The following is a 17,841-nucleotide window of genomic DNA, read 5'->3' on the forward strand; positions in this document are numbered from 1 at the left end:
GGAGGGCAGTACATACTCCACAATATCTCTTGTACAATGAGGTTGTATACATACCCCGGGCTAATGTCTAGGTTTTCACATCAGAACATGAGATTAATCGGAGTGATGTGAGTAACTAATTAAACCATTGTGGAGGGTAAGATTCCTTTTTCATTCAGCAATTGGCTTGTTAAGAGCAAGGTCTCCTCCCCTTGTATCTCAGTAGAATTTGTAGATGCTCTCATGTATCCTTTCCATTTTACCTTCCTTTCTCAAGCGGCTCAAGAGTACATTCCGGTCTAAGGTCCGAAAATAGTTTCATCCTTACCGGTTTTATAGTGAATAGTGTAGTTTTTTTCAGTTCCGCCACTTACATTTGTACGCATTCGTCTTTGGCAATTGATCACTCCAGAAAAGTGCATCAGCTTGAGGCTCTAATTAGAAACTTCTGTTCTTGTGCAATTTTCTTATGTTACTTTGAAGATCTATAGACAGCTTAGTAAAGACTCTAAAGCAACTAGTATACAAATAGATTTTACTACATAGAACTAGGCTTTCCACATAAACTAAAATGGAGTTCTATTTTTTGGGTAGGTTTATAACAATTATATGTTGTGCTGCTAGGTAGTGCAATACTTTTCAACAAATGTTTTTTTGATAAGGAGTAGACAGGAGTGATGTATAGGAATCTGTTACATTTTTTCAGATAAATGTATTAATATTTGTGACTGCAACATCTATAAAAAGGCTTACTGTAGTTGAAAACAGTACACTTATGAGTATTGGGAAAGGGTTACGGGAGAATATTTATGGTAACATATGGAATTATAATATTGAAAATGCACACCAGTCTACTGCCTTCGAGTATATATGTTGTGAATATTATATGTAAACACATTTAGAACATGATCCAGTGTGTGGCACATATTACTATGTCGTTTTTGCTTACTCACCTACTTTATATTTTTAGCACATTTTAATATTCCTAGTGTCATACAGGCTCTTCCATCACAAGAATTTCCTAAACAAAAATCATTGCTGAGATACTTTTCTCTACAAGTTTAATTTTTTTCAATTCTATATTCCTCAAAGGAAAGATAGACACAGTAAAGGTTGCTTAGTGTCTGTACATGTGCAGAACAAGGTGTGTGTTTTGAAGTAGCTTCCGGTGCTTATGCCCGCGCTGTACTTCGTCTTTATATGTGATTGCGGTTTGCACGTGATGCTGTCTGTGCCATGTGAGGGATGCTTAAACTCTTTGTGGATCTTCCTTCTTACAGGAACTTTTGTGGTGCTGTTACTAAGCTGTACGCGTGACTGGACCTCAGAAACCTAATCCAAAATGGTATCCCACCCGATATGGAGATGGTCAGGCACTATTCTCTGCTAGTGGGGCACCATCCACTCAAAAGCGGGGAAGGAAGCAATTCCCTTTTGTTAAATAACCGTCACACACTCTAGTAGTGTCATGCTTCATCATCGGGTTCACCCTGACTCCTAAAGGTCAGGGTGGGCTTGACCATATTCCAGGGATCACTTTAAGTAGAGATATGCCAGGGGGTTTAAAAATTAAAAATCCTCCTCCAGCTCCAGGTATCCCTTTATTCGTGGAGTCGTAGGGGATATTAAAAAGAAAAAGGTGGGGTGTTGTAAGGAGGTAATGGTCCTATGACATTATGGCCAACTTGTTTCAGCCCTTTTGATAGGCCCGATAGGGTCCTGGGCTTTCTTAAGCGCAAATGGATTTCCCTCCCTGGTTCTGTGAGTAGGTCTTTCCTAAGGGTGGGCGTAAAATCCGTTTCGCAGGCGAATTTGCGGATTTTCCGCGATTTTGCGAATCTCGCGAAATCGCAGTAAAATCCGCGAATCAGCGGGGACGAATTTTCAGCCAAGCAAGAGTTACAGCAGCAGGTGCAAAAGTTGAACCTAATTTCTTTGTAACCTTTTACAAAAGGGTTACAAACAAATTAACTTCAACTTGGACACCTGCTGCTAATTGCTTCCTGGCGCCTCGCTGCCTACTTGCAACTATTCTCTGACCCTGCTCTGACCCTTGAAGCAGGGTCAGAGAATAGTTACAAGTAGGCAACGAGGCACCTGTCCAAGGAATTAAGCCTCATCAGGAAGCACTTACAGATATAAACAACAGGAAGAAGGGAGAGGATGGCAAATACACCCATTTTGAGTTGTCAGGAGGGGTTAAACTAAAAGAGACCTTTACAGCACAATTTTCATATGCATTTTGCTAAAAATAAAAAGCTGTATGTTCTGTAGGGGCAACTCAGGAATCTGGCCCTGCAGAGATCCGGCCTCTCTTTCTTTCTCTCGTTCTCTCTCTCCCTCTCTCTTTCCCTCTCTTTCTCTCTCTTTCTCTCTCTTTCTATCTATCTATCTATCTATCTATCTATCTATCTATCTATCTATCTATCTATCTATCTATCTCTCTCTCCCTCTCCCATAAACGACTGCATGGGTAACTTCGCTATGCAAGCGGCTCGCGAAGACGCAAAAATCCCGCAAACACGCAAAAAACCCCGCGAACACGCAAAAAAACAAAAATCCGCAAATTCGCACAAATTCGCGAATTTTGCGGATCGCGAATTCGCAAATCCGCAAATTCGCGGATCGCAAATTCGCAAAATTCACCCATGCTTAGTCTTTCCTATATTTCAATATAAAGTGAAGATAGCTGCATTTCTTGGGGCCGGTAAGTAGAATACTTATCTCTCATCCGGAAAAGTAGGGTATCCTGGCCGCCTGTAAAAGAAACATTTATTGGTGTTATCACACCTGTCCAACTTGCGCTGTACCTATATCACCCAAAAGTTTCATTCAGAATGGATGCTATAGCGTGCGTTCATCCAGCATGCTTTGTGTGGTCATGAATTCAACAAGCATTCTGGGTATAACGGTGTTCTAGGCAGTTACTAGTTCTGAGTGGTAACGCCATTAACATCTCACCAGCCAAACAGTGGAAACCAGGTAAACAATGGTGTAGAGTACTTTTGCCCCGAGTATTGCTTGTCTGCACATGAGCCAACTGGAAGAGGAACATATCTCGAGGAATAACCCATACTCTGGTGGAATCCGCTGCTGGTTGAGATACATAAACTATATCCTGATCATTTGGCACAGAGATGAAGAAAGCAAAAAAGCATTTGAAGACTGGATAAACCAACTTAATCCATTCCTCCGCTTCACTATCTCTTCTCATAATACGAAGGTGTCTTTCTTGGATGTGAACATCATAGCCAAGAATGGGAAGTTGGAAAGCACGCTCTACACAAAATCGACAGACCTCAATAGTCTGCTCCACTTCAACAGTGCACACCCACGATCACTGAGGGAAACCTCCTCATCGGACAATATCTGAGAATCCGAAGGAATTGTTCTGATCTTCAAAATTACAACAAAGTAGCAGACAAACTAACAAAGAAACTACAGGAGAAGACCTATCCTAAATAGGTTATAGAGCAGGCCCAGAAAAGGACACGCAATACACCACGCACTGCCCTACTGGAGACCACCACGAAAAGAGAACTGAGTCATTGATATGCATCACTACCAACAATTCATCATCTAATGCTATCAAGAAAATATTTAACAAGTGGCACATACTTACCTCCAACAAACTATGGTTTGAAAAACCTATGTTCTCGTTCAGATGCAATAAAAGCCTCAGGAACACACTAGTCCATACTGACAGTTGGAAACCTAAACAGAATACACAAATGACCATATGGAACCAACCACAGGTGATGGGGTACTATCTGTGTGGTTAATGTGTTGTTTGTCAGTTCACTTCCCACTCCACCCATATTGACCTGGGCCTTGCATATTCTTGGGAACAGAGAGATCATATGAAATGCAAAGACTTACCCCTGCAAAGACAGGTACATTAGAATGACCACCAGGAAAATAAAAACATGGATAAGTCAACATAGGAGCACGATCAGGAGGGCGATCACAGCTACCAGACCACACTTCTCATAACCTCGAGAAGGGGCATTCAGACAACGATCTGAAGTGGACCATAATCGAGAAGATCAAGAGTGGCACGGGCATGTCTAGGAGACTGCTAGAGAAAGAACAGCGATGGGTTTACAGACTACAGACCCACATACTAGGACTTAATGATTCCTTTCCATGAAATCAGTTAAATCAGAAATCAATCCCTACTAGGCGCGTCATTTCCATTGGTTTTTATTAGGGCTTTCTTTGATTTCTAAACCCAAGACCTTATAATGGGATTCCCTAACCAATAGCAACACAGAGATAGTAGCAGAACCACGACTAATAAACATTCACATAGACCGGAGTGAAGCAACACTAATGGCTAGTATAGCTCAATAACTACATGTCAAATCACTCTGGTGATTTGTAAAAACATTGAATAGACGTACGTTGGAATGGTAACACTTGCCTCCTTCGTTGATATGGTAGTACATGTTTCCTCACCAAACCTATTCTTCCCAATCAATTTACAACTACAGTATACATACAAACCATTACTAATAATAATGTTGTGCCTCATGCTGGAACATGAGCTGAGAACTAGTCCATGGGCCAGTATATGTATACAAACTATCCTTTACGTATCCTAACAGATAGAAATGGAAATGCAAAATATAAGTCATACATCTGATAACAAATCGCAGCATAGTGACTAAATAGCCATCAAGTAACCAGAACACAGACGGTTAAAAAACTACTGTTTATCATATGGTGAGTTATGTCTTGGGACTACATATCCCAATGTTTCATCATCAACCTGTAGCCCTGTATCCGGGACTTTCAGAATGACGTCAGTAGCAATTGCAAAGGGCTGTGCTCTACCCTTGGGCATTCCAAAATGCTGAGTTAGTTTAAGAATATGAGTCATACTCCTTTAAAATATCTTCATGGAGTGACGTGTCTTGGGACTACATATCCCAGTGTGCCTTCACAATCCTGTAGTCCTGTAGCCGGGACTTACAGAATGACGCCAATGGCATGCGTAAGGTACAGGACTCCACCCTTGGACAATCCGGAAATGCAGAATCTGAGTCAGACACATATGAAATATCGCCACAGAGTGACCAAATAGCCATCTATTACCACGATCACAGGCGTTTGGTATACGTCCATGTTTGCTAAAAGAAATTGACTTAATTTCTCAAGATGCAGTCAATTTCTGTAGTCCTGTTCTGGGACTTACAGAATGACGTCAATAGCAAGCACCAGGGGCGTGACTCCACCCTTGGGAAATCCTGAAATGCTAGTCACAAACACGCTATAAGCCGCGGTTCCGGCAAATGATGCCGGAAGTGCCGGGAGACGTGGACCCAAGTAGGTGAGGCAAAGGGGCAGGACCTTTGATGAAGTGAGTAAAAGGCAAGGATGAGTATGAATGTCTTCAAAGCAACTTAGAGATGCATGTGTGAGACTATCGGCCGCATGATAATAACAAGCAAGTGTCTACTTTGTTTTCTCCCACTCTTCTTAATTCTGGATCGAACCTGTGCAGTCTGACTACAGGGCTAACCCCCTTTACCCAGCAGCGGTGCGTCCATTGGGGCGTAGGGGCGTAGCCCCACTAAGCCTGGTGGACGCACCTGCTGCGAGCAGCACAACAACGAGCTCCTTATCAAATAAAAACGCTTTCAGCGGGGGTTCCGGCCGGGACACACCCGCTGAAATAGGGAGTGCGCAGGGGGTGGGGCCGGGTTGGTTGGCTGGCTGGCTGCGGCATTTAAACTGAAAGAAAGTAACCAGTTTGAGAGTCGGAGTTGGCGAGATGCGCAATAAGGGCAGAAACTTACCCGAGCATGCGCGTCAGCGTCATGTAGATGCTGGCCTGAGCGCGGGGGGGTGGGGGGGGCGCGTTTAGCCGGCCCCGTTGTTTAGAAGGCGAGAGGGCGGGTGCTGTGTGTGCCCTCCTAGCGCCAGGATTGGCTGGTCAACCGCGCCAAGGACATCATTGGATGCCGCGTGGGTGGCTCAGGCAGGCCGCTCAGCACTGTATCCTGCTGGCCAATCACTGTGACTTCAGCATATGAAGCCATTCAGTGATTGGCCATGCGCGCCGCCGTTAGTGTAACTGTAAGACGTCACTGAAGTGACGGTTTACTTGTTCTGGAATCATCCCGACCCTCTCTCTCTGCTGTGAGACACGAGACCAGTCGCACTCGCCTCGCCGTCTGATTCAGAAGGAAGAAGAGTTCCAATCCCTCTGTTCGCGCTGCCAAGCCTGCCATCGTACGTCGTACAGGATCTGGTGAGTGACAAACAATTGAATTCCCTTCCCATGTGGTTGTGTAAATTGTTTTCAGGAAGGAAGTTCAAGTTGACTTTATTGCATGCAGATTGCAGAGTGACACGCCGCGGCCTCAGTGATGCGAGCGCCACAGTAGGGCAAAACTGTCTCACTTTCAGGCACTGCTTAGTTATTGGCAATAACTATTGGGCAGGTGGTTGCAGAAGTGGCGTACCATGGGCGCCAATGCCAGCATGGAAATCCCCCCCCCCCCCGAATTCACCGTACCATGTTTGTTGTTAGTTGTTACTAAAAGAGAACCATCATTGGGTCTGTACTGTTCTCCCTCCCTTCTGCCCATTGTTGCTGCTTAGACCCCTTGGTAGCAGGTGGTGGGCACCGGCTCTGATTTCAAAGCCCAACAGAGAGAAAGGCGGAAAAGGGAGAATCGATCGAATAGGATGCTCAAGACTCAAGAGAAATATAGGGAAATGGTGGCACAGGGGCAGGGAAATTAGGAAAGTGACATTATGTGTAGGGTAAAGCCTAAGGAAGAAGGGGGGTGTGCGTGAAATCGACTAGGCAGTTCGGTATTCGGCAACCTTGGAGTTCAGCAGGCCAGCGACTTGCTCCTGAGAAAACGTTGAGACCCCTGGACTTGTCTTAGTATTATTTATTTATATATTTTTACAAAGTTAGCAGTAGTTTCTGGGATAAATACTAACAGCGCCAAGGGACAAAGGTGTCCAGCTGGCGCAAGCATGACGAGATGAAGGGAGTGGGGGAGGGGGTGTAGTAGGGCATTTCTGAAGTGGCTAAGCCCTTTAGCAATGCTCTTGGTAAAATGTGGTCTTTAGAGCGAACACTGAACAACAGTGCTGTTTTTTCAATGTTAAAAATGCTTTGTAAGAAAACGAAGAAAAAAATGTCTCAAGATTTGTCAAAATAATTGTATTATATTTCGCCTCATCCTCAAAATTCTCTTAGCCTTAGAAATGTTTTCCTCTTCGCTTACATAAATGTATTTTGCAAACTGGGATTATTGAAGAGCACAGCAACACAGTACGTAGTTTTAGGAATTTGTGTTTAAGGTGCTCGCGCTCGCATTAGCACTTGAATGTTTCAGTCCACTGCACTGCAGTGTTTCAGTTTGACATGGCATATATATTCAATAAGAGAACTTCAAAGCTACTAATTAATGGAAGTTTCTGTCGACATTTACTGAATGATAAACCCTCAAGTTCCACTGCAGTGGTTTAGTTTACTTGTCCTACTTAAAATGTTACATACTCATGATTTATAGAAGGTATTGGGTGTCATTTGGGGATGCCAGGAACACGTCAATTCATGCTGGAGGATTAAACAGTACCATTCCACTCCAATGGATCTGGAGCTCTGCCACCTCTGGGTATTGTGCCAACAGGTGGAATTCCCCTCATTAAATGTGCCTGAAGCTCGACTGTTGTTTTTCCATGTTTCGTAAGGTTTGAGCATGTCGCACAGCCTGATTGGGCAATGTACAGCAAGTGGATTAATATTTTGGCCTGTCAGGTTGACCAGAATACTGAAAACGTGAAACACATACTTATGAGTAAACAAAGTGGAAAGGAAAACCTGCAAATTCCATCCACACAGTCTCTCTAGTCTCTCTTACACTAACACTAATACGCACGATTTTTGGAACTACCATGCATGTACAGGCCTGAGCGTCGAAGGTTTTACCTGTTGGCATTTCTCTGACACTGCTGACCGGCAGAGCGGGTTAGTTTAAAGGAAAAGTAGTTTGGAGAGCCGCCATGGAGAGCTCTGGTATGATGCAGTGCAGTGTGAAATGACTCAGTTTCAGCTTCAATATGCATTCCTTTTAGTGTGTGGTGCAGAAGTGGAGGTTTGAGATGATCTATACACGTGACAAGTCTGGACACTGTTTGAGGTCTTTAGCAGTTTAGGTCAGCCCTGAGTGAGGTGCTTAAAATCTGATTTCAAATGTTATTAGGCCCTATTAGATAACACATTTATACGAGTTTGATTGAGTTTTCTTTGTAGTAAGAATCTAGTGATTTCGCAGCATTTATGTTTGCTATATTGTGGTCGACCAAGACGGTGATAGGAGATGTGGCCTAAGTGCCAGAGTGGACAACTTTGAAACTGGGTCACCAGGTTCGAGTCCCAGGTTCGGCTCAACATCCTGTGATTCTGGGCAAATCACTTACTCTCTCTGTGCCTTTCAAAAAAAAAAATCGATCTTGTGTAAAGTAATATGGTGCTAATGTAAAGCACCCCAAAGTCTTTGGTCTGATTTTGTGCTACATAAATCTGAATAAAATCCTGGCCCATCAAATAATATACAGTGCAACTGCTGACTATCTGAAAAATAGTTTATACATTTATCATCCTTCGAGCCCCTAAGATTTAGCAGTACAGATTTCTTAGCTCCACCCAGTATAAAGAAGGCCTCTGCAAGTGAGTGAGAATTTCCTGCCTAGCCTTTCACTTTGTCGAAGTTATTACCAGACCATCTAAAACTCAATGATCAGTTACTCCAATGTAGCAGGATTACAAAAACATTATAGGCCTCATTTAAAGTTTGACGGCCGGGATACATAACATATGTGGCATTACAAATGCCAAAGTCTATAATGCCCATGTACTAATGCCCCATGTCTTTGATCCATGAATGCTCTTGGTATATATTGTTTTAGAAATACAATTTGATTATTTCGTTGCTGATGATGGTGATTATGATGATAATGATAACGATGAGGGAACACTGATAGTTGGTCTGGGTAAAGGATTGAATTGGTAATGCTGGAAGGGGATCAGTACTAGATATGCATTCAAGGAAATGAGACACTCATCCTAGTCATGAGGAACCTGGGCATGTACCATTACTTAGAGGTAAACCCAATGTTATTGGTCAAAAGTTGTGCAAGTTAAAGACGTCTATGTATCAGCTTGTGAATATGGCCTGTCCAATGTGTGTGCTATTCGTTTTTCTGTAACCAGTGTACATCTCCAACTCCAGAAAAACATGTGCCCGGCTTGAAAGGTTAAGCACTGTTGTTCTTACTACAGAATATTGCAGGACTTGCAGATTGTGTCTATTGGCTTTAGATGCCACTTTCAATTAGAGTTCCTGTAATCTTGTTTTGCTCCAGTAATGGCTCACGTGATTGCAGCCCTATCTGTCTCTTCTAGAAGATACCTGTTTTTCTAAGTATATTGATAATATAGTGATACAATTATGTTATTGGTAAGGTATGTTGTAATGTCATGCATTTTTTGCATCGGAAGTTGTGCAACATACTTGACCCCGTTACAGAGGTGCAGGCATTTGGCTGTATTTTGAGGGTTTGTCATTTGGAATGGAGAGTGCTTTGTAAAGGAGGTTGTTTCTTGTGATGTTCTGCCTCACTTTACTCAACACGTGAGCATGGTCAAGTGAGTAGTCCTAAGCAAATGTTTATGAAATAGGTTATGTAAGGTGGAATTTTCTTCTTCAAAACTTCTGTACAAGTCACTCCTTGAATCTGCATGGTTCTAATGTGATCCCTTCTCCAAAAGATTTGTCAGTAAGTTTGAGAGAGTATGGGTCAATTTGGTTTGTTGTCTCTATGCCAACGCATTTCAAAGTATTGTCTGCTCCTGTGTGTTTATCCCATCTGTAGGGCATATTTAATCTTCACCCTGTCTGTATCGGTTCTTCTGCCCAATTAGTTTCCTATTTCTGTGCCTTGTGTTCTGTACCCAGGATAACTTGGCAATATTGTCATGGATCTACTCCTTGTTTCACTGTCATGAGGGGGAATAAGGTGAGAACATCAGGAAGGATCGTATTGGGTCTAGAGATGCAGAAGAGCTTTGTTTGAAATGTTATATTAATATGGTGTTTTTATGAGGCACACGAACCCCAGTTTCTAGCGCGTTATTGTTGCTTCCATGGCTTTAAGTGGAATGAAAATACAGGGGGTCATTCAAAGGGGCGTGGTCTGTGTAATTAATGGTGGACTTATAGACACCTAAGCTAAAAACCTGTGCTTAGAATAGTGCAATAGACTGGTATTTTGCTGATTCTGTCATTGCATCCAGATATATAATTCAGCATGTAACGCTATACCTACAACAAGCCAGGACCATTGGCTTTGCCAATAATTGTTAGTTGCATGAGCTAAATAAGCAACAACTTTGGTTTTGTTGTATATAATATTGAAAATACTTCACTTCTGAAATGATGAGATTATGAAAGGCGAGGTACTTCGAAGTTACATCAAAGGCAGGAAAGGGTGGTGCTCCAGAGTTTTTTCTTTATACCTGGAGGGTGAGAGCAAAAATGGAGAGCCGTATAGTGGCCCGACTCAGCATCTACTATTTTAGAACTGTCGGTGACCCTGCCCACTAAAGGCCTGGTTGCTTTGCTGTTTGCAGACCCAATGATGAAACCTTGGCCTCTTTTATATTCAGTATATTGTAAGACTGTTTTTCTTCCCCCGCCTTTCCTTGTTTTGTTTCCCTGTTTTCCCCTTGCTTGCCATTCGTTACTCTAGAGTCTAATGTTCAGTATGTTGCAAGACTGTTTTTCTTCCCCCGCCTTTCCTTGTTTTGTTTCCCTGTTTTCCCCTTGCGTGCCATTCGTTACTCTAGAGTCGGAAGGCCGTAGGGGAAGACTGTGGACTTTTCTTCAAGTTCCTGACGCTCCTGCGGAACGAGCCTGGAAACCATTACACTGCTGTGCAACTTCTTCTACTCTTAGAGCTGAGATTTCCATGAAAGTCTTATAGTCTGAATCAGCACCTGAGCATAATAGGACAGAATGTATGAAGCTCTGTGGTATTACTGAATAAGCAGCTACCTATGTTATGCCATCTATTAATGTAATAACTGCACTTTCACAATTGCTTTATTGACCTTCCTGCTTTATCAAATTTGCTTAAAAATGCACGATTTTTCTTCTTTTTTTTCAAAATTTTCATGGGGGGGGTTATCCCCCCAAACCCCCCTTTTGGGGTTCGGGCTCGCTCGCTGGGCTCGCTCGCTACGGTGCTCTATGCTAATTAGTTTGCGCCCCACCACTTTAAAATCTCACCCACCGCTACTGCCTTTACCCACAGTCTCTTGAGATATTTTAGAACCTTTGCAATAGCATAAGAACTTGTGATGTAGTAGAGTAAAACCGACAGTAAGATGACAAGATACGGGTAATACCTTAACACAAAAGGATAAGTATGAGTGTAAAGGTGCAGGATGATTATTATGTGTGGGTGTAGAAACACTACACCATTCTTCACCTGGTTTCCATGGTATGGGTCGTGAGATGTAAATGGCCTTACCATTCAGAAATAGTAACTACCTGAGACAGCTTTATACCCAGAATGCTCGTTGAATTCACAACCTCACAAAGCATGTTGGATGAATGCGCGCTATAGCACCCATTCTGAATGAAGCTTTTGGGTAATATAGGCGCAGCGAGAGTTGGACATGTGTAATAACACCAATCAATGTTTCTTTTACAGGCGGACAGGATACCCTACGTTACTGGATAGTATTCTACTTACCGGTCTCAATAAGTGCAGCTTTCTGCACTTTATTTTGCAAAATAGGAATGGCCTACTCACTGAACCAGGGGGGGAAATCCATTTGCCCTGAAGTAAGCCTAGGAGCCTATAAGGCCTATCAAAAGGGTTGAAACATGTTGGCAATAGGGTCATAGGATCATTACCTCCTTACGACCCCCCCTTTTCATTTTTAATATCCCCTATGACTCCACGAATAAAGGGATACCTGGAGCAAGAGGAGGATTTTTAATATTTTAACCCCCTGGCTTATCTCTCCTACGTGCTCCCTGGAATATGGTCGAGCCCAACCTGACCGTTAGGAGTCAGGGTGAGCCCGATGATGAAGCATGACACTACTAGAGTGTGTGAGGGTTATTTAACAAAAAGAATTTGCTTCCTTCCCCGCGTTTGAGCGGATGGTGCCCCACTAGCTGAGAAGAGTGCCCGATCGTCTCCATATGAGGTGGGATGCCATTTTGGATTAGGATTCAGAATTGGGTGGACGTATCCCCCTGAAAAATAACTCTCTAATCTTCCGGCTCAGGTTAAGTTCTCTTGTCCTGTAGCCGGAGTTCAATGGACCTTAGAAGCGTCATCCTTCCTGTGCTAGTCCAATTCTGTATCTGAGACAAGCCTGCCCAGGTGATGCCTGTTTTTGCGAGTGGATTACACTACTGCTAGCTGGACTGTGCAAAGGATGCCTGTGATGAGCATGTTCTGCTTGTTACAGAAGCTTACAGTTCTGTCGTCAGAGTGCGTCTCCTTCACAAATGAGTAGTGTCCAGCATTACAGCTACGTGGAAACTACTGTGCGTCGGGTGCATGCACCTCTAATGAAAGTTACTTGAAACACAGTGGCAAGCAATTTTGTTTTCCTTTCATTTGGTTTTGGGAGTTATGAAAATGAATCTGATGCAGTGTGATACATTTTTGCTGACTTTAAACATTTAATATCTACATCATAGTGCCGTAACGCAGCCTTCATTGAGGTACATAAAAGTGAGAGCATTTATCCGCCCTCCCCTTTGGATAGATGTTTGCTACTTAATGGATAACTCTGCTGTCAGAAGAGAGAGTCAATATTATTTGTGTTACCCGAGGAACATCTTTATTGACAGATGCTACTCTTCTAAGATATGTATAATCAAAAGTTGAATTGTCCAAGGTGATGTCTGAGCATGTTGTTTCTCTATAGGATATGGTCTCTTTCTCACTTTGAGACAATCGCCTGTAAGGCATATGTACCTTGAGGTGTACCTTTGTAGTATGGAGTGTGAAGATATGAGGTCTGAGATCTTGGCCGGTAACTTTTATGTAACCTAAGATATAGGTTTTATGCCTATTGACTGACACTAAGATGTATTTAACATGAGGGATTGCTATGCTGTCAGAGGCTTACCTAACCTGAGGAAATAGTTGTGTATTCAGATCCTTAAGCATGTAATGACAATGTACCCTCACAGCAGCCTTGCTGTTAGAAGTCTTTAGTACATGTGTAGTTGGAGGGATGCTGTTGGAGTCAGATGTCTATGTGATAAACTTGCTGCCCAAGGTGAGAGTCTGTGAAATCAGTATAAAATGTGGAAAGGGTCTAGTGTCTGAGTTTGTACTGTTTGTGTAACCTGAGAGATAGACCAGAGGCCTGAATTAAAAATGTCTCTGCGTCCCTGTGAGTCGATACCTCAGCCTGCAGCCTCCACATGTGTAACTTTGGGGGTAGCGTTTGTGTGTGAAGTCTCAGTCTGTGTTAGGATCTGTGTAATCTAGGCATTGTTCTGCTGGTGAAAGCTTGAATATCTAGAATGTGAGCTGTATGAAGAAGTCTCAGTTTTCTAAAACAAAATATGACTGCTCTACTCTCCCCAGCTAGTTTAATTCAAAACATTGTAGAGCAATTGATAGTTTCAGAAATGTGTACAGTAACCTTGCAATGTTCCTGAAAAAGTCTGAAATACATCTTTCTTAAATGAATGACTTTAAAAAAAACAGTAATTCAGTAGTTCTCTTTGTTCTTACGTTTACTGACGTTCAAGTTTGTCTCCCATGTTTAACAAACTATGGGATATATTAACAAGGGCCTTATCTCCACTTTTTTGGCTTTAAAAGCCAAAGAAGCGGAGATAAAAATATCGCTCTATCAACAACAAGGTGCTAACATGCAAAATTGCATGTTACCACCCTTTTTCACTACGCTTCCCTTTGCATCTCTAATGAGATACAAAGTGGGCGTTCCAGTGCAAAATAATAGGAGAAATGTCGCTAAGTGACATTTCTCCTATTATCAAGCTTCACGCTAACCCTGTTAGAGACAGAAAAAGCAGTGCTAACCACGGTTAACGCTGCTTTTTTACTTCTGCTAATTTTCAGACTTAGCCATGTAATCCAACGGGAGGTGGATTACATGGCTAAATCCACCATGGGCTATCAACAAGGATATCCCTATTCTTGTAGTTTTATCGGTGCATTACCAGCGATCACCTCCCAAAATACCGCTATCGCTGGATTTTTTATCGCCTATGTGGTTAGCGTTGTTAATAACGCGATAACCAGGCGATATAATCCAGCGATAGCAGGCGCTAAAAAAATTAACGCTAAGCGCCCTTAGCGTTAATTTTCCCTGTTCCTTGTTAATATGCCCCTGTGGTTGTAGGTCTTGTAAGTTGACGGATTCTTACAAGTGGTTGTCCTTTTTCTTACCCAGGGATCCATATGAGAAATAGCATCTTGGAGATGTGCACTCTATACCACTTATTAAGTCTTATAATGGAACTACCTGTGAACTAGCATAGTAGGGCGTGAATAAATTGAAAGTGGTTAATAACTTCAAAGGTATCCCAAAACGAGGGCCATTCAAATTGTTTGGACCAGGGCCCCAATTCCTTAATACATCCCTGTGGTACAATGCCATTGTCATTTTCCCACAATACAGGTGTCGCACTCTACCTAATTAAGCTTAGAACCTTTCTTCGATAATGGCAAAAGGTTTTTATTAGTTTTCCATCTCAGATGGCGAGCAATTGAGCTAAACCAATGCTTAAAATGCTCTGTTACAAAAAACAGGCCATGTGAAGCCAGGGAGTTACAGCTTTGTTTTGATGTAAATCGATTCCGTAAGAAACCACAGCCTTCCATCCCAAGGCAGGCATCAATCTACAGTTCATTATCCAGGTGTACATCCTTTTCAAACATGAATGCTTGGAAAAGAATCCCCCTCCATGTATGACTTTGCCTGTCTTTGCCTGTGTTTTTGCAGGTGTATTCCCCCCACGAGCCTTGTTTTTCTGTGTTCTTCGGGCGTGGCCCTGGACATCTCTGAGACGAAGCACATGACCAAAGTTAAAAATCTAATTTGGGCTTGTATGAAAGATGCTCATTGGCTCTTAAAATATTACGAATCAGCAGGTGTCCAAATAATCTCTAAAGTGGCCTGCTGACAGCGCCTATTCTGTAAACTGGCTGCTACTGCTATTGCTGTGCAATACCTGTGAATAGCTGGACCTGGACCGCTTTTGGACAGTGGCCTGTCTCCTCTTTCTCTTTCACAAAGAAACCCCTCTCTTGGTTTTGTATAAATGGAGGAGGGGAACCTCCTCATCCTGACTGCACAGCGTATCTTCGGTCAGCGTTACTTGAAGAACGCCAGGACCAAATAAAAGACATTGATAAAAGCACTGCAACAGCAATGGAGAGTGTTGTGGGAGATGAGGGTTGTGTTGTTGGATAAGCGCATCAATGATGGTTTGGGGCTCGTTTCACTATCTGTATGCACAAGCAAAAGATAACTGCTGCTTTTGTTCCTGTAGTAGAAGGCCATGTCAATCCAGTGTGAATCTAATAGTCTTCTCGTTTAACACTCTCCTCTGTGTGATTACTGTGTCTCTTTTCCTGTGGCCTAACCGTGTCCTACTTTCTGCCCCTGGGACAGAGCAAGCAAAAGGACCGGACAGAAGGACATTGTGCTGAAATCCTCCAGTGCCCTCCCTTCTGAGCAGGACTCCAGTGCCAACATCTGAAAGCAATCCTGGGTGCCAACATCTGAAATCAATCCTGGGAAAAAAAAGACCTTTTGCAGGGTGTCGAGCGTATCCATTAGACAGATCAACGATGCCGTGTCGGGCCCCTGCTGTACTCCAACTCTGAGACACACACCGGTGGACGCAGTGTCACAGACTCAAGGTTTTGGATGTTGGCCAACAGCTGAATGTTTGACACAGGATGAGCCAAATGGTACTTTTAGTGGCTTCTTACTACTCGCATCACAGAGGACATACCGATAAGTCTGCATGATGAAATATATTTGGGATCCTGAAATATATGCAGTGCCCCTCTGAGGGCACCCTTCAACCAGTAGCTGTATGTAATTAGCACACTTAACCCATTATGGGGTCCCTATCCTACAATTGGTACGCATTCTCTCCGGCACCTTCTACTCATCTTCAATTCAAACTTGAAAGGAGGGAATGCTGAATTGTCCAGCTGGCTCTCAAACCTGCTACCTACCGATTACAGATAGATGGCTCCAGTGATAAACCAAACAAGCTACTGTATGTGATCCCAAAAAATACTATAAAGAAATATCCAAATCTGTTGAGTTGCAAAACATGCTGGTATTTTCAGGGAAAAAAATACTTTGTGTTTACTTATCGGGTTGTAATGGAGATGAGAAGGAATCGAGAATATGTTTATTCCTGCAAGATCCCATTTTATAAAAAATAAGCTTGTTCATAATCTCCTCTATACTCTATGAACATGCAGCTCTCTACTGATCCTTACTGACAAAGGACAACTGCAACCTGTGTACCTCTATTAGAGGCAGATATTGAGTGTTGAAATATAGAGTAGAATTGAAACAAACCAGTGAGTTCAAACATTCAACATACTAGATGTACAGCGAAACAAGGCCTGCCCTGGGCACCTGCAATGTTGGTGCATCACATAAGTGATCCACTTCATGTTTGAGGTTTGTTTCTAAAACCCTTCCGCGTTTAAATATGATTCAATAAATGGCAAGAGTAGGATGGGAGAGTGAATTCTTCTCCATGCTTAATTGATTCAAAGATGGTTTGGGAGGAAACTAACATTGAAAAGACCTGAATTGGAAAATGAGTCCATGATGTAAAATGCTGAATTAAAAGTTCAGGAAATAGTTTTAATCACAGTTGTCTAATGTTAATGTGTCATATCACTTGAATATTATGTGCCCTCTCCCTGTGAATTGTTCCCTGTCTAAGACATACCAATTTTAGTCTCCCTGCCTTTGTGTCTGTGTGTTTTGCCCAAGGTCACATAAGTGTGACCTTATTGTATGTATGCGTCCAGACCTCCCACTGCCAGGTTCAGAAGCTGTGAGGAGGATAGAGGTGAAAGGCAGAAAGAGATGGTGGATGCAGGGTGGGGAGGTCTGAAGTCAAAAGGGGGATGAAGATTGGACTGAGAAGAAAAGAGCCTGTGGAAGAGGGCGGGGGACGATGAGGGCAGGACGGAGATGATGGTCATAGGGAGAGGTAAGAGGAAGTGAAACAAGTGTGGAGAAATGGATCTCAACAAAATAGGGGGTGAGAGAAGGGAAGAGGAAAGTAACAACGAGAATGACGGAAGAAATAAGAAGTAAGTAGGTTAGAGAGGCTTTGTACTGGCGGCATTAGCTGTATTAGCTGTTAGAATATGAGATTGGTGGGTGGAAGTTTGTTAAAAGTATTAACGTTTAGACTCCTGCTGCGTTTCATTCATTCACAGCCTTACAATCAAGTGATGCAGTACATTTCAGCCCATTGCTGCAAAAATATTTGTCCCATTATTACGTTGCTGCCAGTGCATTAAGTCTCTGAGCTGCCATAAATGAACAATCTGTACACTACTAATTTGTAGACACTGACCTTGTTGTATGAAGCAATGCTTGAAACAAGAACATTCAATGGTAGCTGCAGAAAGGAGAGACGAAAGTAATATGTGAGAGCATAATCAGTGCATTGGTAGGGGCATAAGTTATAGTTGGCTCAGGTAATTCTAACTGCTAAATTTCACTGATTTGTACAAGTGACATCTGAGCCTAACTATAATGTCCCTGTAACCTTT

At 42.7% G+C, this 17,841-nt stretch overlaps 1 protein-coding gene across 1 annotated transcript in view; it reads left to right on the forward strand.

Annotated features, from left to right (window-relative positions):
* Positions 1-16,917, forward strand: part of CA14 (carbonic anhydrase 14) — a 198,154-nt gene extending 181,237 nt beyond the window's left edge. The window contains exon 11 of the mRNA XM_086947605.1: positions 15,692-16,917. Within this exon, the coding sequence (XP_086803731.1) occupies positions 15,692-15,779 (88 nt within the window). The 3' untranslated portion in view covers positions 15,780-16,917. The remainder of the gene's footprint in view (positions 1-15,691) is intronic.
* Positions 16,918-17,841: the final 924 nt, after the last annotated feature.

The sequence above is a fragment of the Lissotriton vulgaris genome, chromosome 12 (assembly GCF_964263255.1).
Source record: "Lissotriton vulgaris chromosome 12, aLisVul1.2, whole genome shotgun sequence".
In the NCBI taxonomy this organism is placed as follows: Eukaryota; Metazoa; Chordata; class Amphibia; order Caudata; family Salamandridae; genus Lissotriton; species Lissotriton vulgaris.